Source organism: Oryctolagus cuniculus, chromosome 17, assembly GCF_964237555.1.
Source record: "Oryctolagus cuniculus chromosome 17, mOryCun1.1, whole genome shotgun sequence".
Classification (NCBI taxonomy): domain Eukaryota; kingdom Metazoa; phylum Chordata; class Mammalia; order Lagomorpha; family Leporidae; genus Oryctolagus; species Oryctolagus cuniculus.
This window is the reverse complement of record NC_091448.1, coordinates 50,840,752-50,862,147: the sequence shown is the minus strand read 5'-3', so window position 1 is coordinate 50,862,147 and position 21,396 is coordinate 50,840,752. Positions and strand designations below refer to the sequence as shown.

General features: G+C 46.5%; 2 protein-coding genes across 7 annotated transcripts; one reads left to right on the top strand and one right to left on the bottom strand.

Annotated features, from left to right (window-relative positions):
• Positions 1-577: 577 nt before the first annotated feature.
• Positions 578-14,597, bottom strand: DERL2 (derlin 2). 4 transcript variants are annotated; one of them, XR_007911447.2, is made up of 7 exons: positions 14,356-14,514; positions 12,728-12,793; positions 10,790-10,863; positions 9,599-9,692; positions 8,271-8,466; positions 7,828-8,017; positions 578-1,082 (listed from the first exon to the last, which is right to left on the bottom strand). XR_007911447.2 is itself a non-coding variant. In XM_002718841.5 (7 exons), the coding sequence occupies exons 1-7, from the start codon at positions 14,446-14,448 to the stop codon at positions 977-979; spliced, it is 720 nt and encodes a 239-aa protein (XP_002718887.1). In that variant the 5' UTR covers positions 14,449-14,597; the 3' UTR covers positions 578-976. The 4 variants fall into 4 exon arrangements, 2 of the variants coding, with proteins under 2 accessions (XP_002718887.1, XP_051681286.1); XM_002718841.5 differs by having other exon boundaries at positions 7,927-8,017; positions 14,356-14,597; XR_007911449.2 differs by lacking the exons at positions 8,271-8,466; positions 9,599-9,692; positions 10,790-10,863.
• A 30-nt stretch (positions 14,598-14,627) lies between these two features.
• MIS12 (MIS12 kinetochore complex component) lies at positions 14,628-19,967 on the top strand. 3 transcript variants are annotated; one of them, XM_008270850.4, is made up of 3 exons: positions 15,067-15,196; positions 15,393-17,154; positions 18,254-19,967. In XM_008270850.4, the coding sequence occupies exons 2-3, from the start codon at positions 16,979-16,981 to the stop codon at positions 18,912-18,914; spliced, it is 837 nt and encodes a 278-aa protein (XP_008269072.3). In that variant the 5' UTR covers positions 15,067-15,196; positions 15,393-16,978; the 3' UTR covers positions 18,915-19,967. The 3 variants fall into 3 exon arrangements, with proteins under 3 accessions (XP_008269071.1, XP_008269072.3, XP_069917365.1); XM_070061264.1 differs by having other exon boundaries at positions 15,386-17,154; XM_008270849.4 differs by lacking the exons at positions 15,067-15,196; positions 15,393-17,154 and adding an exon at positions 14,628-14,905.
• Positions 19,968-21,396: the final 1,429 nt, after the last annotated feature.

Below are 21,396 nucleotides of genomic sequence, written 5' to 3'. Positions count from 1 at the left end.
ACCCCGGCACTAGGCTCTGGAAAGTTTCTCACGAAACAAATGACAACTGTTAACCAGCCAAAGATGCAGGCAGAACACACGCCTGCCTAACTAGTACCTGTTCATCTGGCTCCAAAGTCAACATTCTAACATGCGTTCTGACTCTAACGAAAATCCTTTAGTTTTCCAAATCTGTGGCTATTACTGGTCTTTCCCTCGATATCTTTTAGTAGAGAAACGTGAGCAGAGTAAAAAAGATGTCACATTAGCTCTCTGCTGGCTGCTGACTCTACAGTCGAGTTCCACCCCAACACCTTCACCCTCAGACCTGACAACCTGGAGTTTTACAGAGACCCAGATGGAGGACAAACTATCTGGATGACAGAAGGACATCTTCTTCCTACTTAAGTTAGCATTCTGAATAAGATGGCCACAGCCACAGCGTAACAGCCATGTAGTTTCCAATCTTCGCATGAAATCCAGTCGAAAGCTGTGCAGACACAGGAAAGCAGGCGTGGAAACTGTTCTCAGCTCTGATCTGTGCACGAGAGCTAGAATACACTGCCGTAATTTAAAAGATCACACACAAAAGCTTTAATACAGCGAGAGAGAGATGGAATTCAGTTTTATTTTGTCCTCTCTGAAACTTCCATTTACACCGTGGCCTCGTCTATCAAAGAGGAGGAGGAAGCAAAAGCCCTGCCTTATACCATAGAACTTAAGTACTCATGTACTTGACAGAGGCTGCAGGATACTTGTTTCTCCAGTTTTTTGGCTCCAAGAGATTACACTTTCAGTACCAGTGTAGTGAGGAACCACTGGCAGGCTGCTGGAAATGTCTTCTGGATTAGTCAGTGTACCATTTCATAAAGTGCTTCTGGAGTTAAAATCTGTCACAGCTGTCAAAAGTGTCCACACTTTTGCAACAAAGGATAAAAGAATCCCAATGGGTGATTCACTGAGTTCTCCCCAGCTGGGTGTCGTTATTGGCACTGCTTTAACCTCCAAGGCGCTGGCCCTCACCCCAGGCGAAGCCTCCTGGCCGCTCTTCAGGTAGGGGATTGTAATTTGGATCCTCATCTGGTGTATCAAAAATAGCCTTCCTAAAAGACAGGTGACAGACACAGTTTAGTCGCAGAGTCATCTCAGGTCCTGGCAACACAAGGTCAGCTGGGCTTCCAGCAATGGACAAGCATAATACCCTCTGCCAATCAGTCATCCCTCATTATTTAACATTTGTATTCACTTTTACCTCCTTTACCAATTTTAACTACAAAAGCAACACATGTTAATCATAGAGAAAAGAATAAATAAGTATGAACAGAATATCCTAAATCTCCAAAGATAACTAGTATTGCTTTAATTATTTTAGGATAATTAAATGACTGGTAATTTTGCAAAAGTTAGATCACATGACTTGCTTTGTAACCCGCCTTTCATGGAATTTATCATAAACGTCTCCTCATGGCCAAGGTATCACCCAAGTGTCCATCAATAGATGGATACACAGAATGTGGTACACACAAATAATGTAGTATTATTCAGCCTAACAAAATAGGGAATTTTGACTCATACTACAGCATGGAAGACCCCTGATGACATTATGCTAAATGAAACAAGCCAGTCACAAATATTGTATGATTCTGTTCACATGAAGTACCTAAGTAGTCAGAATCATAACAAAAAGTAGGATGCTTGCCAGGGACTTGAAGGAAGGAGAAGTGGGAAACTGTATAATGGGTACAGAGCTTGTTTTGCAAGATTAAAAAGACTTCAGGGCTCATGCTGTAGTGTAGTGGATAAAGCTACCCCCTGCTGCACTGGATTCCCATATGGGCACCAGTTTAAGTCCTGGCTACTCTAATTCCAATTCAGTTCCCTGCTGATGGCCTGGGAAAGCAGTGGAAGATAGCCAAAGTCCTTGGGCCCCTGCACCAGTGTGGGAGACCCGGAAGAGGCTCCTGGCTCTGGATTGTCCCAGCTATCCACTGTGGCCATGTGGGGAGTGAACCAGTGGATGGAAGACCTCTTTCGCTCTCTTTCAAATAAATAAATCTCTCTCTTAAAAAAAAAAAAAAAGACTTGTATGGATGGTGGTCATGGTAGCACAACAGTGTGAATGTACTTAGTGCCCCAGAGCTGCACATTTACAAATGGTTAAGAGGGGAGCCACTCTTTTGGTGCAGTGGGTTATCTGCCACTTATGATGCTGGCATCCCACATCAGAGTGCCTGTTCAAGTCCTGGCCACTCTGCTCCTGATCCAGCTCACTGGAAGTGAGCCCAGGAAAGCAGTGGAGGATGGCCCAAGTGCCTGAGCACCTTCCATCCTCAGAGGAGATTCAAATGGCATCCCAGGCTCCTGGCTTCAGCCTAGATTAGCCCCGGCTGTTCCAGCCATCGGGGGAGTGAACCAGCAGACCAAAGATTTTCTCTGTCACTCTGCTTTCAAATAAATAAATAAATCTTTAAAAGAACATAAGAAGGGATAGTAAATATCCAAGACTTTTTAAACACGTGTATTACATAGTAATTCATAATCTAATTAAAGAATGACCCATTAAACAGTATCTTCTATTTGCACTCATATAGAATCCTAATGTCAACAGTTGATAACATTAGAAATGTATTTGAAATTTAAAAAAAAGATTTATTTATTTGAAAGGCAGAATTAGAGAGGGGAAGAGACAGAAATTTTCTATCTGCTGGTTCACTCCCCAAATGGCCCGGAGCTTCATCCGGGTCTCCACTGTGGGTTCAGGGGCCCAAGCGCTTGGGCCATCCTCTGCTGCTTTCCCAGGTGCATTAGCAAAGAGCTGGATCAGAAGTGGAGCAGCTAGAGCTCAAACTGGCACCAATACAGGATGCTGAACCCAGTATACCACAATGCCAGCCTTGAAAACATTTTTTTTCCTTAAAGATTTATTTATTTATTTGAAAGGCAGGGTTACAGGGTGTGGGTGGGGGAAGAGATCTTCCAACTGCTGGTTCACTCCCCAAATGGCTACAACAGTCTGAGCTGGGCCAATCCGAAGCCAAGAGCTTCTTCCAGATCTCCCATGAGGATGCCGGGGCCCAAGCACTTGGGCCACCTTCCACTGTTTTCCCAGGTGCATTGGCAGGGAGATGGATCGGAAGTGGAGCAGCCAAGACTCAAACTGGTGCCCATACGGGATGCCAGTACTGCAGGCAGCAGCTTTACCCACTATGCCACAGCACCAGCCCCTGAAAACTTCTATATACAAGAGTTTAAAAGGGGATTTACTGGGCCTGGCACCATGGTGTAGCAGGTAAAGCCGCCACCTGTGGTGCAGGCATCCCACATGGGCTGCTGCTCCACTTCTGATTCAGCTCCCTGCAAATGTGCCTGGGAAGTGCTTGGGTTCTTACACCCATGTAGAGACCAGGATGGAGTTCATGGTTCCTGGCTTTGGCCTGGCCCAGCCCTAGCCAATGCAGCCATTTGGAGAGTGAACCAACAGATGTCTGATCTCTTGTCTCTTCCTCTTTCTGCCTTTCAAATAACTAAATAAATAAATCTATGTTTTTAAAAAAAGGTTTATGTATTATAAATATGAATTATAGTTAACGATGACATGCTAAAGTAAACAGAGAATCTGAGCACACCAGATTAGAAAGCTGGATGAAGGACTGATATGTAAAAAGCAAGAACAGTAAAATGTTAACTGTAGATATCCCATCATGGGTAAATGATGTTCACTGAACAATTTTTTCTGAGTTTCCGTAAGTTTGGAATTTTTCATAGTAAAATATTTGAGGGAAAAACTAGAATGAACTATGTGAAGTTGTACAAAAGGTACTTCAAAATTCTGTGGAAAAATGAACTTAAAAGGTAAATTTACTTTGGTACAAAAAACAGAGAAATCAGGGGCTGGTGCTGTGGCATAGAAGGTTAAGCAACTGCCTGTAGAGAAAGTATCTAACATGGGTGCAGGTTCAAGGTTCAGCTGCTGCACTTCTGATCCAGCTCCCCGCTAATGCACCAGAGAAAGCAGTGGAAGATGGCCCAAGTACTAGGGCCCTGCACCCATGTGGGAGACCCAGAAGAAGCTCCTGGCTTCAGCCTGGCCCAGCACTGGCCTTTGCAGCCATCTGGGGAGTAAACCAGCAGATGAAAGCTCTGTCTCTTTCTCTCTCCTCTCATTCTCTGTATCTCTGCCTTTTAAATAAACACATTTAAAGGAAAAAAAAAAAAAACAGTGAAATCAAGGCATAGTTTTCTCATAATCACTTCCCATAAACTTTCTGAAGATCTTTCATATTAGTTTTTAAAATTTATTTAATTAATGTTTAAAGATTTAATTATTTATTTATTTGAAAGTCAGAGTTACACAGAGAGAGGAGAGACAGAGACAGAGAGACAGAGAGAGAGAGGTCTTCCATCTGCTGGTTCACTCCCCAATTGGCCGCAATGGCCGGAGCTGCGCTGATCAGAAGCCAAGAGCCAGGAGCTTCTTCCAAGTTTCCCACGTGGGTGCAGGGGCCCAAGGACCTGGGACATCTTCCACTGCTTTCCTAGGTCATAGCAGAGAGCTGGATTGGAAGTGGAGCAGCCAGGTCTCAAACAGGTGCCCATATGGGATGCTGGTGTTTCAGGCCAGGGTGTTAACCCGCTGCGCCACAGTGCCAGCCCTTAATTTATTTTATTTATTTGAAAGGCAGAGTTACAGAGAGAGAGGGAAAGAGAGAGAGAGAGATCTTCCATCCACTGGTTCACTCCCCAGATGGCTGTAACAACCAGGACTGGGCCAGACCACCAGGGGTTTCTTCCTATTCTACATGGATCAGGGCTCAAGCACTTGGGCCATTAGCAGAGGCTGGATCAGAAGTGGAGCAGCCAAGAATTGAACCAGTGCCCATGTGGGATGCAGGCACTACAAGTGGTGGCTTTATCCATTATGCCACAGCGCCAGCCCCAAGACCTTTCATATTAGAACTGGCAATATCAGTAAGAATTTATGTTTTTAAAATTAGAGAGACCTGGCCAGCGCCACAGCTCACTAGGCTAATCCTCCGCCTTGCGGCGCCAGCACACCGGGTTCTAGTCCCGGTCGGGGCGCCAGATTCTGTCCCGGTTGCTCCTCTTCCAGTCCAGCTCTCTGCTGTGGTCCGGGAGTGCAGTGGAGGATGGCCCAAGTGCTTGGGCCTTGCACCCCATGGGAGACCAGGAGAAGCACATGGCTCCCGGCTAAGGATCAGCGCGGTGCGCCGGCCGCAGAGCACTGGCTGCAGCGGCCATTGGAGGGTGAACCAATGGTAAAGGAAGACCTTTCTCTCTCTCTCTCTCTCTCACTGTCCACTCTGCCTGTCAAAAATTAAAAAAAAAAAAAAATTTAAAACATTAGAGACCTAACAATAAAAATGTACACACATACACACACACAATTCCACTGCTCTGTTCACTGAGATGATCCGGGAATTTTAACACTCCAACAGCAATAAGCATTATCTAGCACCCAATCCTTGGCTTTTAAATACCATTCTACACTAAAAAGCAACCAGGGCTTCTAGAATAAGCAGCTGATGCTACGACTGGGACAAGGAGAGTACAGGATGAGCTGGGGGTAGTGATGGCTCAGTAGTTAGGTCCTTATTGGCACCCACAGGGGAGGCTCGATTGAGTTTGTAGTACTTAGCTTCAGCCTGACCAATGCCCAGCACTGTGGGCACTTGGAGAGTAAAACAGTGATATTAGAGATCCCTGTTTTTCTGTCTCTCTCTCTCACAAATAAACATACTTAAAAATAAGTAATAAATTACTAAAAAAATAATAACGGTAGGGACGTCTTGAAATGGAGTAGGGACAGTTTGAAGTGGTTCCCATTGGCCCAATCTGGGATAATATGAACATCCAAACAATGACAACAAGGGGTTGTAATCCATAAATAAAATATAAAAACCAAGAATCCAGGCAAATTTAAATGAATTGAAATTGGGTACGGAAAGAGTTATTTATATAGTTTCAAAGTACCCTCTCAACAGGTACAAAGGGAACAAGAGCAACTCTATGGTGAAGACCGGCAGATGCCTTAATCAGTCAATCAAATAATTACCACCGCTGACAAATGACAAATCAAAACCCTGTGCTAAGAGGCCGCAGTTAGCATCCAGTGTCATGGCCGGAGTTGTGATACAGCAGGGTAAGCCATGGCCTGCAATGCTGGCATCCCATATGGGTGCTGGTTCAAGTCTCAGCTGCTCTAATTCCAATGCAGCTCCCTGAGAAAGCAGCAGAAGATGGTCTAAGTCCTTGGGCCCCTGCACCCACATAGGAGACCGGGATGGAGTTACAGGATTCTGGCTTCAGTCTGGCCTAGTGCCACCCCTTGAGACCAGTTAGGGAGTGAACCATCAGATGGAGGACTTCTCTCTAACTCTTTCAAATAATTAAAATTTTTTTAAAAGATTTATTTATTTTATTTGAAAGGGAAATTAAGAGAAAGAGAGAAGAGACAGAAAGATAAAGATCTTCCACCCTCTGGTTCACTCCCCAAATGGCCACAACAGCCGGGCCAGGCAGAAGTCAGAAGTTTTATCTGGGTCTTCCACATGGGTGCAGGGGCCCAAGCACTTGGGCCATCTGCTGCTGCTTTGCCCAGGTGCATTAGCAAGAAGCCGGATCAGAAGTAGAGCACGGTCCCACACTGCGGCGTAGCAGGTAAAGCTGCCACCTGCAGTGCCAGCACCACATATGGACAACGGTTTGAGTTCTGGCTGCTCCACTTCCGAGCCAGCTCTCTGCTGTGGCCTGGGAAGGCAGCAGAAGATGCTCAGGTCTTGTGCCCCTGCACCCACACGGGAGACCTGGAGGAAGCTCCTGGCTCCTGATCGGCGCAGCTCCTGGCCGTTGCAGCCAATTGGGGAGTGAACCAGCGGATGCAAGATCTCTCTCTCTGTCTCTCTGTCTCTGTCTCTCATCTCTCTGTGTAACTCTGACTTTCAAGGAAATAAATAAATTAAAAAAAAAAAAAAAAGAAAGAAAGAAAGAAAAAGTTAACAGTGGGGGCCGGCATAGCAGGTAGCAGGTAAAGCCACTGTCTGTGACACCAGCATCCCATGGGTGCTGGTTCAAGTCCAGGCTAGTCCAGCTCCCTGCTAATGAGCCTGGGAATACAGTGGAAAATGGCCCAAATCCTTCAACCCATGCAGAAGCAGCTCCTGGCTTTGGTTCAGTCTTTTCTGACCCAGCCCAGCCTTGGCCATTGCAGCCAGTTGGGGAGTGAATAAATGGATGGAAGACTGCTCTCTCTCTCTCTGCCTCTCCCTTTAACTCTGCCTCTCAAATAAATAAAATAAATCTTAAATAAAAAAGTATGCTATGTCTGAATAGTGGGATTATCTATGGATGATTTTACCTCTTCATTCTGCAACAAACTCTCTATAATGAAAACTCTCCCCCACAAAGTGAGCCCCTTCCAATGTAGTGTCTCCCAAGGACACCGAATTCAGAAAGGTCCTAGTGATCAAAACTCTACTGAAGCAACTGAAACGCAAAAAAGGAGAAGAGACTGGCTTAAAAATCATGGGGCTGCTCGGCGGAACGAAGCCATTGCCGCTCTACTTGGAAATGCCTGCTTGGCAGGCGAGAAATCCCACCACCAGAAACTTCTCTAGTCAGCTGTGCTCATGTTGCCATGTCACCTTTTGAACAGCAGCTTTCCTAAAGCCAGGAGTTTCTGGTCATCAGGACAGCGATTACCGAGCCACCCACCGTGACACCCTGAGCTTGTTCCCCTTGCTCTTGCCATGCCCTGGCAGAGACTGCTCCTGCCCAGTGCAAATGCTCCACCAATGCAGCTGATTGCTCAATGTGCAAATATTTACTGACCTGTGTACCAGGAGCCTTGGGAGCCCCAAGAAAATGCAGGTCATGGGCCCTGTCCTGGTTGGTCTGCAAGGAACACGTAATCTGGTGGTAAATACTCACAAAATAGATGGTGTTTTCAGAATTCTTATTCCACCAGGCTGATTGGGAAACACATCTTCCAAGAAAAAATATATGTGTCCAACTGCAATACCTAGAGTCAGCGAGAAATCAAGGATGAGGCAAGGGATTAAAATTCAATCGCAGGTGGGCCTACCACTAGAAACTGCTTACGCTTAGAACAAATGTGATTACTAAAGGTTAATGAGCCAATATTGCAGTCTTTGAAATGCAACTATTAAACAATCTTGCAATGGCTGTACGTGAGGCCAAACAGAATAAACATGGAAAATAGTGACAAAATAATCTTACAGGTCAAATAACAGAAATAGCGGTAAGACTCTTACCCAAGAGGTCCACAATGATCGAGTTCCCCAACAACAAGGAAAACCCCATGAGCACCCAGGGCAGAAAGGGGGCCTGGAAGTTGAGAAGGCCAAAGAAGTTCATGCGGACATACGGGTTCCTTCGGCTCCACACGTAGACCAGCATTATCGTGAAGGCCTGGCCCAGGAAAACTAAGCTCACAAACAAACCAAAAAGCTAGCAAGTGGCATTAAGGAAAACACCAACACTCACAGTATAGTAGGGAAGAATGAACAAGAGAACCAAAAACTGTGCTCTAAGCAAAGTCTGAATTGGAAAAGCCAAGCAGTTACATCTTCAGAAAAGAAAGAAAGAAAAAAAAAAGCCTAAAAATAATTACCCACAACTGTCATGCAAAAACCTGCCTGCTTGGGCTGAATAGTCTGGATTTCAGCTACTCCAAATCCACATTCTGCTTTGGTGAAGTTCTTGCCTCTTTGGAAAATGTGTTGATTTCTGGGCCAGTAATTACACCAAAGCATACTCACCATCAATCAGCACCTTTACAGGTGAATGAAGCCAAATGGCACAAAACTGTCTTTTCAGACAGGACTCCGTCCACGTCTGTTCACGTCTGTTCAACAGAGCAGACTTTAAAAAAAAAAATTATCAGTTCTTATGAAGACGAAATGTTCTAGCAATCTGGTTTAAAAGTGAAAGACACTCAACAATGATACGACTGAGACGCTTAACAGTAACCCACCTGGGTTAAAGTTCCTCTGCTTTTTGCTCAGAGGAGAAAAGCATCCTGTGGGGCCAGTGTTGTGTGGCATAGTGGGTTAAGCCACCACCTGCAGTGCCAGCATCCCATAAGGGCAACAGTTCCAGTCCCGGCTGCTCTACTTCTAACCCAGCTCCCTGCTAATGCACCTGGGGAAACAGAAGATGACCCACGTCCTTGGGCCCCTGCACCCACGTGGGAGAGCTACATGAAGCTCCTGGTTCTGGCCTGGCCCAGAATCGTCTGTTGTGGCTTTTTGGGGAATGAACCAGCAGATAGAAGATCTCTCTCTGTAGCTACCCTCTGCTCTGTAACTCTACTTTTCAAATAAATAAAATAAATCTTTAAAACAAAGAAAGAAAGCAAGAAAAGAAAAAAGAAAAGCATCCTGTCCAACCTCTAGGCTTGGCAAGCTGTTGCAGAAAGCACGCTGTAAAATAAATGGCAGTGCCCAGAAGCTAAAATCTGGAGGTCTACTTTTATCGCTTTGTTCGAAAGAGCTGGTGAATCATGGGAGACAGATGAAAAGCTTTAAGACGACACAGGGAGTTCCTGAACATTTGCCGCATCTGTTCTGTTGAAGGATACAGTCATTAAGAATCCACCAAAAAGGAACATAAATACAAAGTCTGCTGTCCGGCCTCGGAATGAGCCTTCTTCTAGCATTCGACAGTAACGATATCTTAAGTTCCAAGTTAAGAAAATGGTAAGCACACAAATATGAAGAAAATAAAAGGTATCACTTACGTACAGTTAGGTTCCACATTATCTGTACGAAGTCAGGCCTTCCCTTCTGTAAGAATGCTTGGGAACGGGATCACTCCCTACCAGGCCTTCTGGGCAGGCTCACGACTAGCACTCCAGCTAGGGAACCACTGCACAGGCTGCGTAAGAACGCTCCTGGGCACCAGCTAACCCTTTCCGAATTTGCATCGTCTTCCCCACACCTTAATCCACAACATCCTTGCTTCTCCACCACCTTACTTGGAAGACATCCTTACCCAAAAACCTGCGTGATAAACTACAGTTCCAGGCCAAGTTGAGTATTTCTCTACTCTGGTCAGTAAAGATGCACTACAATGAAAACACTTTATTAGAAACTTACCAGACTGCTACATGGGAGACACAGGAACTCATCTTAGGACAGGAACGGTCTCCCTTTTAGAAGGCCCTGTGTTCACAGCAGGTGAGCTGGGCTGTCAGTCCTGTCTTAATCAGAGCGAGCAATGGGTAGAGAAGCAATGTCCTTGCTCAGCGGCCCCAAGAACCACTTCACCACAGCCCAGCTGCTTCTCTCTTCCGACAGACCAGAACATGGCGAGCCCGGCAGACATGACGACACTGCGTCTTCAGCCAGTAGAGCCAGTAACCGAAATCCAGGGGGATTTCAAGTTCCCCATTCCTCATGAGCCTATGCCCAAATGAGTGCCCACTAAGTTAACCCAATTTCTACGGCATTCAGGTTGTCTTATCAAGTTTTGCCTGTTGTTATTTTGTAAGTATGCCTCCATTCTCCCTCCCTTGATCAGAACAGTCAACAATTTGAGGGCAGAAATGACATCTTTTCAAGGTTAAACTTCCCATTTGAACAGTGGGGTACAAACATGTTCCAAACATTACAATTTAACCAACAACTCTATGTACCACTGACCTAGAAGTTACAGCTAGGATTGAATAAAAAAATAAGTGACAGGATTAATACTTGTAGTGTCAACTTCCTATTATATTTCCCTAAGTAAGCCTGGAGTTTTAATGCTAAATACACTTAATAAAGGATACAGAAAAATCATGTTAAATAAAAAGTTGAATCCAACGGGCCCAAAGAATAAGAAATTGGTGATTAACCTCCATATCTGTTAAAAAAAATCAAGAGAAAGATGGATTAAGTAAAATATATTAACAGGAAACATTTTTATACTAAGATGGGAGAAACATCCCATGACAATGGTGGCACAAGGACCACGGATGGGGGAATAAGTCTGTTCTGAATCAAAAACTAGGCACATGCTCTAACACTGGATTTTTGTGCTGCTCTAGTTCAAAGTCTGGAAGATATAATTTGGATCATGAAATTTATATGGACAGAACATTTGAAATTTTAATTTCCTCTAAAAAAGCTCAGACCATATGGTGAGGCAAATTATGGAAGAAGTTTGATGGGAAGACTAGGTTAATTTGAAGACTAGAAAACAGTGCTTCTATCTGTGTTGTAGCACAGTCTAATGAATACTCTAGAGATACCAGAGAAAAACTTCAGGGATCTACCATAAATCGCAAGAAATGTTCTACATTAGGTAGTCAGAAATATCCAGAGGAAAGACTAATTCTAAGGCAGACATTCAAGTTCTAATCTAAACAGTCAACCCCAGTCGAGAACGAATGCTCTAACAGTTAAGAGCCTAAGTGGTTTCACGGTGAAAGCCCTGACCTATCCTTCCTCACCCAACCCATCTATACCTACAACAACCCACATCGGTAGAGCATTTAAGGCTCCTCCCACAGTATAGTATCTCACTTGATCTTAAGTTCCCGTAAGACAAGCAGGCTGGTACTACTATCCCCATTTCACAGACAGGGAAACTAAAAGACTTGGCTAACTTGAAAGTGGCCTTCCTAAAGACAGGCAGCTCCTAGGCGGAGACTCTGATCTCAGATCTAGAACTCCTAACTTCACACGCAGATGCACGGCGCCATTGAGAGCTCAACCCCAGGCAAAGCCAAGCCAAGCAGGCAGCAGGAGGCAACGCTTGGCTAGAGCTACAGGTCCAGCAACAGCCATGAGAGCACTGAAGGAAGGAAACAACGTGAGATCACAGGACGGCGTCCCGAATCATGAAGTTCTTGAGAATTAGTGAGTACTACAGTTGAAATCACTCAGTCCTACAAATTAATTCCATCTAGGACTTTAAGGTCCTCATCCTAATGAGACAAGCATACGAATAACTGCAAGTAAGGGTGAGACATGCTCTAGTGCAAAGAATGGATCCAAGCAGGCCCACAAAAGATGCGCCTTGAAAGGCAAGACAGAGGCACGGGCACAGGGAATGAAACACACTTGGGAGAAAGGGGAGAGGGTGTAGACAGGCAGAACTACTGCCGCTTGGGCCTCTCCTCCACTCCAACTTCAGCCTCAATCATCATCCTAGCGCAGGAAAACACATGTCTAGCTCAGCATTTTAATCCACTCCCCCGTCATCTAATAAACTAGCATGGTGTTTTAGATGTTGGCTCTTTGGAGTTTTGTTAGCATGATCTGACCCCTGGAAAATGGATCAATTTTTTAAAGCACTAACAACTCAATTTTTGAACTGGCCCATGGCGAAAACACCAAAGTGGTGGCTGTGCCAAGGTAGGGAATGAACAAAATAAGGTCACTCCATGAGACTCATCAGACTCCTCCCAAACTACTAACACTTAACTGTAAACCAGCGATACACAAATACAGAAGCTAGACCCATCACAAGCATACAGGTTTTTAGTTCCTACCCTTGCTGACTGTGATTTGGTTACGCGATGAGGAGTGTGAGGATCTCTTAAAAGTTCCCTAAGTGACCCTGAGGGGACTCTGTGAAGCTGCAGAATCGCTGCTTCACCAGACTTAAAGTCAAAGATCTTCACTGGGTTATTTTTCGAGACAGCATATGATAGGGTTTGCTACGAAACATTAAGCAAGAGAAGAAACGGGACCATTCCTCACAGTTGCATTGGGCTACTTACTTGAAAATGCTTAAAAATCAACTCAGGATTGAAGTACAACTGAAAAGGTGTGATCAGTTCCAACTGCTGAAATGAAAAAAGAGCTGCTTTCAGCACGTCAATCAAGAAACACAATTCCATCCTTTATAACAAAGGATGTAACAAATTCCAATTCTTAGTCACTCAGGTTGAATTCCTTTAAGTGTTTCTTCTTGGGCCAGAAGAAAGGGTTGGTAAAGAATTCCCTACATTGATACAATTCTTGCTCTTTGACACATAATACAAAACTAGAAAGATTGGGGTCGACCAGGTGTAAGTAAGAATTCTTACGGTGGCCAACACTGTGCTGTAATAGGTGAAGCCTCCACCTGAGACGCTGGCATCCCATGTGGGCCCCGGTTTGAGTCCCGGCTGCTCCATTACAATGCAGCTCTCTGCTATGGCCTGGGAAAGCAGCCCCGGTTTGAGTCCTGGCTGCTCCATTACAATGCAGCTCTCTGCTATGGCCTGGGAAAGCAGCGGAAGATGGCCCAAGTCCTTGGGCCCCTGCACTCAAGTGGGAGACCCGGAAAAAGCTCCTGGCCCCTGGCTTTGGACCCACCCAGCTCCGGCTGTTGCAGCCATTAGAGGAGCGAACTGGCAAGTGAAAGATTTCTGTTTCTCCTTCTCTCTGTAACTTTGCCTTTCAAATAAGTCTTTAAAAAAAATTTTTTTTTTTTAGAAAGGAAAGACTGCAAGGTGGGCATCTGGCACCGCAGATGACATGAGACACCCACATCCCATTATCAGAGTGTCTGAGTTTAAGTTCTGCTTCTGCTTTGGAGTCCAGCTGTCAGTTAATGTACACCCTGCGAGGCAGCAGCTGATGGTCCAAGTACTTGGGTCCCTGCCAGCCAAGGTGGTAGACCCAGATTGAGATCCAGGCTCCTGGCTTTGGTCTGGCCCAGCCCTGGCTGTTGCCAGCATTTAAGGAGGGGACCAGCAGATGGAATATCTGTCTCTGGAATTAAAAATAAATAAATAAAAATGCTTAAAGGGGGCAGAAAAGGAATTTACAAATGAAGGTCTTAAAAAATAGTTTTAGATTGCAACAGTTGAGGCCGACAAGGGAGGCAGGCAGGCGGTGATATTTTAGACACAGGACAGTTGGGCGCAGTTGCTAAGAATCTGCTCATCACACGGGCGCCAACTCCAACAGCTGGGTGACACAAGGCAGTGCCTGCAAATAACCAACCCTGGAGACCTTGCCACTGTTCCTCCGGCCAATCCCTTCTTTATTTTAAGACATTTCCCTCCCTACAATGCTCAACTTTCTAGCCTCAATACTTAAGTTTCTTCGCTACGCGGATCTGCGTCCCACCAGTCACCACCGCGCTACCACCTGGCCAGCGCCGGAGCTCCTGGGTGGGCGGCGCCCGCAGCTCTGACCCGCTATTGGTCCGACTTTTCGCTCTCGGAAACCGACACGACCCCTCAGGGATCCGCACATCTTCCTGGGGTCGCTCCGCAACCCAGAGTGAGCCCTGGTAGACCTCCACCCACCCCTGGGACCAGCCCCTTCCGGGCCTGCCGAAGCCCAAACTCCAGTTTCCGCGAGACCCAGTCATGTTCAGCCCGGATAATTAGAAGGTGGCTCTGCAGCTGCTCACCACGGCGGCGGTGGTGAGGACACAAGCGGTAGTGTAGGCGCGGCTGACCGGTGGGATCTGCAGGTACTCCAGCCGGAGGCTCTGGTACGCCATCTTCCCCACCGCCGCCTGCCCCCCACTTCCCCTTCCGCCAATAGGCCCGGGCGCCGGGGCGGGCTCCTAGCGCCCGCGGTAGCCTATTCGCTCCTGTCCAATGAGCGCCGCGCAATCAGCCAGCTACCAATCGTGGCGTCCCAGCCTTACTTCTCCGCCCACTGACGTCAGCGAGAAGCGACTGAGTGTCGGTACCTTCTGCCAATCCCCGCTGGCCACAGCTAGCTTTCCCACCTGACCCCTCTCCGTCACCAATCAGGATGCCCCTGCCCGACCGGACAGCCAGCCAATCAGGAGAGGGACAGCATCCCGCCTTTGCTTTCGTTCGCGGAGGCGCGCACCGGTCCGCATTTGGGTCAGCTCTCGCCACCGCCCATCTCCGGCAGCTAGCGGTAGTTTAAAGGAGGTGGCGGGAAGTCGGTGTCTGGTGGACCTCATCGCCCTGCAGGCCGCAACGGTAGGTGCCACGGGGCTGCATTTTCTCTGAGGAAGCGCGGAAAAGGGGCGGGACTGGACTAGGCATCCTAGCGGGGGCGACGGGGCGGCCTGCCGGGTCCGCCTCGCCGCCGGCCTGGCCGCTAGCTCCTACCTGAAGGTCCCGGCATGCCGCGGGGCCGCGGGGCCCGACGGGATGCGGGCTCCGGCCGGAAGTGGTTCCTGCCCTGTGGCTTCTGGGTCTTGTCCGGCGTGGTTGCGGGCTCTTTAGAAAGGAATCAAATAGAAGGCTGGGGTGGTTTCTATAAAGGATGTGAAATATTATTTACTGAAGAGCAGAAAGATGAGACAGACAGTTATCTCCCATCTGCTAGTTTACTCCCCAGATGTCTGAAACAGCCCAAACTGGGCCAGGCCAATGCCAGGAGCCCAGTGCTCCATCTGGGTCTTCCATGTAGGTAGCAGGAACCCAAGTACTTGAGCCATCACCTGCATCTCCCAGGGTGCAGGTGAAACCCTCCCCCCCCCCCCCCCCGAGCATCACCCTCACGGCTTGTTGATAAAACAGTGATGGAACCTCGACAGAGCTTCGGCCGTGCCTGGTAGAGAAGAAAAGCAAGATCGGATTTTTTTTTTTTTTTTTTTAAATGGAAGGTTTGCTTCAAGGGTGGGTCTTTCAGTGTAGGGGCTTGATAAAACAGTCTAGGATTGTTGGAAATGGCCAGGCAAGGATTTCAGAGAATCTTAGGGTGCAGATTGTCCGTGCTTCCTGTCGAAGCTTTGGTCCGTCTTTGGGGGAGTTCAAAATGATCCAGCCGTTTGAATAAGGAGACTGTCCTACTCTCAGAATAGTAAACTCAGAGTAGTGTAGACATCGGGGGCCTGGGGAGAGAGATGTAGGTAGTTTGTAGTGTCCGACCAGTGTGTGGGGCTAGGTGTTTTGGTTTTTGAAAATATACAGCAATTTCACACATACCAAATTGGCAACAGGTAGAATGTTGAGTTTGTCAAGGGCTGACAAAGATATGAGAGAAACTTACTTACGTGCTGCGAGTGAGTGTAAAGCCAGTCTGGATGTGCTGGCGCTCATTTAGGAATATTTAGTGAAACTGTGTTTCAGTAAACTGTGGCCCAGCAGTTGCCTGAGCAAAGGCCCTGCCAGGCCCAAGGGAGACCTCCTACGCAAGTGCTTGTCACAGTTTTCTGGCGGTGAGATGCCGGAGGCAGACCAGGGGTCTGTCACAAGGCAAGTGTGGTGTATGCAAATGATAAAACTGACGATGGGTAGGATGCTCCTTGAGATGCCTTCATCCCACAAGACATCGCCTGGCTTCCGTGCCCCGCTCCATCGATTCCAGCCTCCTGCTAATGTGCACCCTGGGAGATGCAGGTGATGGCTCAAGTACTTGGGTTCCTGCTACCTACATGGAAGACCCAGATGGAGCACTGGGCTCCTGGCATTGGCCTGGCCCAGTTTGGGCTGTTTCAGACATCTGGGGAGTAAACTAGCAGATGGGAGATAACTGTCTGTCTCATCTTTCTGCTCTTCAGTAAATAATATTTTAAAATATAAATAAAATGGATGGAATACTTGGGTCAGAACCAATAAAGTAAACTTGACTATAACATGAAATGATTGCAAACATGAAAATGTAAAGATAATATACAAAACTATGTTTTTCAAGAATATATATCTAGCGCCTTTTTTTTTTTTTTTTGGACAAGCAGAGTTAGACAGTGAGAGAGAGAGAGAGACAGAGAGAAAGGTCTTCCTTCCATTGGGTCACCCCCCAAATGGCCGCTATAGCTGGTGCGCTGCACCGATCCGAAGCCAAGAGCCAGGTGCTTCCTCCTGGTCTCCCATGTAGGTGCAGGGCCCAAGCACTTGGGCCATCCTCCACTGCCTTCCTGGGCCACAGCAGAGAGCTGGACTGGAAGAGGAGCAACCAGGACTAGAACCTGGTGTGCCGGTGCCGCAGGCGGAGGAATAGCCTAGTGAGCTGCGGCGCCAGCTATCTAGTGCCTATTTTTAAGACACATTTATTTATTTGAAAGGCAGAGAGAGAGATCTTCTATCCAGCGGCTTATTCCCCAAATGGTGGCAAATGCTGGGCTGGGCCACACTAAAGCCAGGAGCCAGGAGCGCCATCCGGGCCTCCCAAATGGATGGCAGGGAAGCCAGGCACTTGAGCTGTCTTCCACTGCCTTCCCAGGCCCATTAGAAGGAGCTGGATTGGAAGTGGAGCAGCGAGATCTCAAACCAGCACTCAGGTATGGGATGTTGGCATTCAGCTGCTTAATCTAATACACCACACGCTGGCCTCATCTAGCAGCTATTAAAGGCAAAGATGAATTGAAATGGCATGTGTTAAAAACACTAGGTTAGGTTCCTGTTATGGATGAGAGATGAGATGAAGGGTCGGAGATAAGAGTATCTAGCATGGACCAAGAAATAGGAATGGTCACCAACTCAATTCTGCATATAGAAGATACTTACAGGGAACAACCATGTGGTTACTAGTGGTCAGACAGGGGGGCAGGATCATATTTCCCTAGATGTTTACTTTTGAAAGGAATGACTCCCATACCTTTTTTTTTTTTTTTTTTTAAGATATATTTTTTTTATTTGAGAGGCAGAGAGAGAAAGGGGTTTTCCATCTGCTGGTTCACTCCCCAGATGGCCACAATGACTAGAGCTGTGCTGATCCAAAGCCAGGAGCCAGGAGCTTCTTCTGTGTCTTCCACATGGGTGCAGGGGCCCAAGAACTTGGACCATCTTCTGCTTTCCCAGGCGATAGCAGAGAGCTGGATTGGAAGTGGAGCAACCGGGTCTCAAACTGCCACCCATATGGGATGCTGGCACTGCAGGGTGGCAGCTTTACCCGCTATACCACAGCACCGGCCCTGGCTCCTAGACCTTTCAAAAAATAAGTCAAGGTTATAAAGCTGACAAGAGGTTATCTAATAGGGAGTTTTTCAGATGATTAGATTGAAAGATAAGGGGATTCAGGACATTGGTGATGGGGTGATTCAAGTGATAGATCTTGGGGCCTACAGTAAATAGGGAAAGCAGTGAAGTGGGAGAGCACGAGTGACAGGGTCAGAGGGCGTAATGTGAGAGTGTGAGTGAGAAGGACCGCATACAGAGTCGTGGGCCAGAAGGAGAAGCAGTTGGCAGGGGCTGGCGTAGGGGTGTTCACAGATAATCTAGTGAGGTGGCCAAACAGTGGAGATGGAGGCTACTGAAGGGCAAGAGGCTGTTGTTACTACAGATGCCTTAGCTTTTCTTTGTTTGCTATCTGTAATGTACTTTATTACATTCCTCAGATTTTTTTTTTATCCAAGTGAAATTTCCCTTTTACATTTGCAGATCTTTAACAATCAGAAATAACATCACCAGATACGCCGCGATGTCTGTTGATCCGATGACCTATGAGGCCCAGTTCTTCGGCTTCACCCCGCAGACGTGCATGCTCAGGATCTACATTGCATTTCAGGACTACCTGTTTGAGGTGATGCAGGCTGTGGAGCAGGTCATCTTGAAGAAGCTGGATGGCATCCCCGGCTGCGAGATCAGCCCTGTCCAGATTCGTAAATGCACAGAGAAGTTTCTTTGCTTCATGAAAGGACGCTTCGATAACCTTTTTGGCAAAATGGAGGAGCTGTTTTTGCAGTTGATTTTGCGTATTCCCCCCCACATCTTGCTTCCTGAAGATAAATGTCAAGAGTCGCATCCTTGTAGTGAGGAAGAAATCCAGCTTCTCCAGCAAGAGATTGAACAGTTACAGGAAAAGTATAAGACTGAGTTACGTACCAGGGAGGCCCTTCTCGCAGAATTAGAAGAACAAAAAATTGTTCAGGCCAAACTCAGACAGACATTGACTCTGTTTGATGAACTTGAAAATGTTGGCAGAGATCGTGGAACTAATGATTTTAGGGAGGGTTTGGTGTTTCTGGTCCAGAACTCCAGAAAGCTGCAGAACATTAGAGACAATGTGGAAAGAGAAAGTAAAAAACTGAAGATATCTTAAGTTCTCATTAGTAAAAAAGAAAGAAGCTATCAAAAATAGAGTGGTAAGGACCTTACAGCAGTGACTGTCCAGGCCAACCACGTATCTTACTAGGTTTTGTTCACCTGATTATATTCCACATCTTCCTCTTTTTTGATGCAGTCTCCTGAAAGATCTCTGTACTACCTTGAAACTGGCCTATAAAGATCTTTTCCTTAGAGGCCGCTAACAGGTGGGAAGAGATTCTTGGTTCAGTAATAGCACAGTTGGGTGCATAAATGAATAAGTGAACTCATGGCCAGTCAGAAATATTTGTGAAGTTGTGTGTCAGTCGTGAGTTTTTTGTGGCCTTGACCCTTTGGGCCCGTTCTGTGGCTGAGATGGGCTAAGCAGATGACTCCGTGGTTAACCGGTCCCTGCAGTGTGCCTCAGGCAGCAGTGCTTCCTCTTGCCTGGTAACTCTTCGTACATGAGGAAATTGGTAACTTTTAAAGAGCAAGTAGTATAAGAAGACAATTTTGATCTTCACTAAAGAAAGAAGCTGGTTTTTGTTTTGTTTTGTTTTGTTTTCAAAGTCAATCCTTTCCATCACTAAGGCTCTGGTGATGTTAAACAACTTAGTATTTTGGAGTCCAGCAGAAGACCTTGGACAAAAAAGTGGATGTCACTGGAACAGAAAAGCAAGCATGGAGCATACCCTATAGTGGAATTTATATTTAGTATTAGGTGCTTATGCCAATTCTCTGATACTTCAGGTAGTTTTGGAATCTGCCTTATATGTAATATTTAATTAAATTATTTGTCACTCTCATAGGCGTCAAATATTCTGTATCCTTGGATCACACAAGGAAAGGGGAGAAATGTAGGTAGTGTTGCTTTTTAGATATTGCTTTCCCTCCATGTCTTCCCAAAGAACAGATTTGGAGTTTGTCTTTGATGTAGAGAAGAAGTAACTTGGGTGTTAATATTTGTGATTATTCATAGATTTTGAAAGCTTGTATTTACCAGGAATATGTTTATTATCAAGAAGTCCTTTTTACAAATCCTGTACATTAAATATATGCATTTTTTAAAGCTTGGTTTTTTATTTTCTACTGTTTATAATACAGTATGTTTCTTTCCTCGGTGTGGCATTTTACCCCTTGAATACCGTTTTCACATTGGTAGCTTAGTCAGAATCTCCTAGTGTAGTGGATTGAGTAGTGAGTGATTCCTTCAAAGACACGTCCTAATTCCTGGAACTTGTGAATGTTGCCTTGTTTGGTAAAAGGGTCTTAGCAGGTGTAATTAAATTTGGGCTCTGGAGATAGGAATCATCCTGAATTCCCTGGGCAGGCAATGAATCCAATAACTGTCCTTCTAAGGAAAGCAGAGGCAGGGTGCAGCCAGCTAGGCCACCACTAGAGAAGCCTGCTGACCTGGCCCTCGCTGGTGTTTGGGGAGTGAACCAGTGGATAGGAGATCTGCCTCTTCTGTCAGCCTGCATTTCAAATAATTCAAAGGAGAGCGATTTGAGACGAGTGGGAGGCCTTCTGACCACAAAGGAGGAATAATGCCAGCAAGTAAGGAATGCCAGCAGCCACCGCCAGCTTGAAGAGGCAAAAGACAGATTCTCCCTCAAGAGGGAGTATGGCCCTGCTGACACCTTGATTTTGGATTTCTGACTTCCAGAACTGTGAAAGCGGTTCTGGCATTTTAAGCCAAGTTACAGCAGCCACAGGCCTGGTGCGAGCAGCATATTGAGATAATCATAGGAGTGCAGGCTACCTAGTGAGGAGACAACAGCTGAAGCTTTATTGGCTTCACCATGCCGTGCCAGATAGCTAAATCCCAACTGTCTTCCCCAATAGTATTCAGAAACCACTGCTCACTTTGTGTCCTGGTACCTATCTACCCCAGCGATGCAGTACATAGTGGGACAATTGCCCACCTGGCTCTCCATTATCGTTTGTGATCTGCTGACAGTGAATGCAGCATTCATGACACTTCAGGTTTTTTGGGGGGAGCTATTTTCTTCCTATCACATGCTGTTTCATGGGGTTGTTTATTTTTTTTATTTATTTGACAGAGACAGAAAGGTCTTCCTTCTGTTGGTTCACCCCCCAAATGGCTGCTACAGCCGGCGCTACGCCGATCTAAAGCCAGGAGCCAGGTGTTTTTTCCTGGTCTCCCATGTGGATGCAGGAGCCCAAGCACTTGGGCCATCCTCACTCCGGCGCCACAGCAGAGAGCTGGACTGGAAGAGGAGCAGGTGGAACTAGAACCCGGCACCCATATGGGATGCCGGCGCTGCAGGCGGAAGATTAACCAAGTGAGCCACGGCGCTTTCCCTGGGGTTGTTTATTAAGGTGCTGCATCTGCCTGCTGACATGGTGTAGTGTGTGAAGCCGCTGTCTGCCACGCCAGCATCCCGTATGGGCTCAGCCCTCGCTGTTGCGGGCTATCTGGGGAACAAAGATCCAACTGAAAGCTGGAAAACAGAGATGTGTCACCTTGGAGGTGT

Coding starts and splice junctions, on each gene's coding strand:
- DERL2 (XM_002718841.5), bottom strand. CDS start 14,448: ATGGCGTACCAGAGCCTCCGGCTGGAGTACCTGCAGATCCCACCGGTC. Junction 12,794..14,355: donor TCCTCACCACCGCCGCCGTG/GTGAGCAGCTGC, acceptor TTTTCATTTCAG/CAGTTGGAACTGATCACACC. Junction 1,083..7,926: donor CTGAAAACACCATCTATTTT/GTGAGTATTTAC, acceptor CCTGTCTTTTAG/GAAGGCTATTTTTGATACAC.
- MIS12 (XM_008270850.4), top strand. CDS start 16,979: ATGGTGGCAAATGCTGGGCTGGGCCACACTAAAGCCAGGAGCCAGGAG. Junction 17,155..18,253: donor GATCTCAAACCAGCACTCAG/GTATGGGATGTT, acceptor TTACATTTGCAG/ATCTTTAACAATCAGAAATA.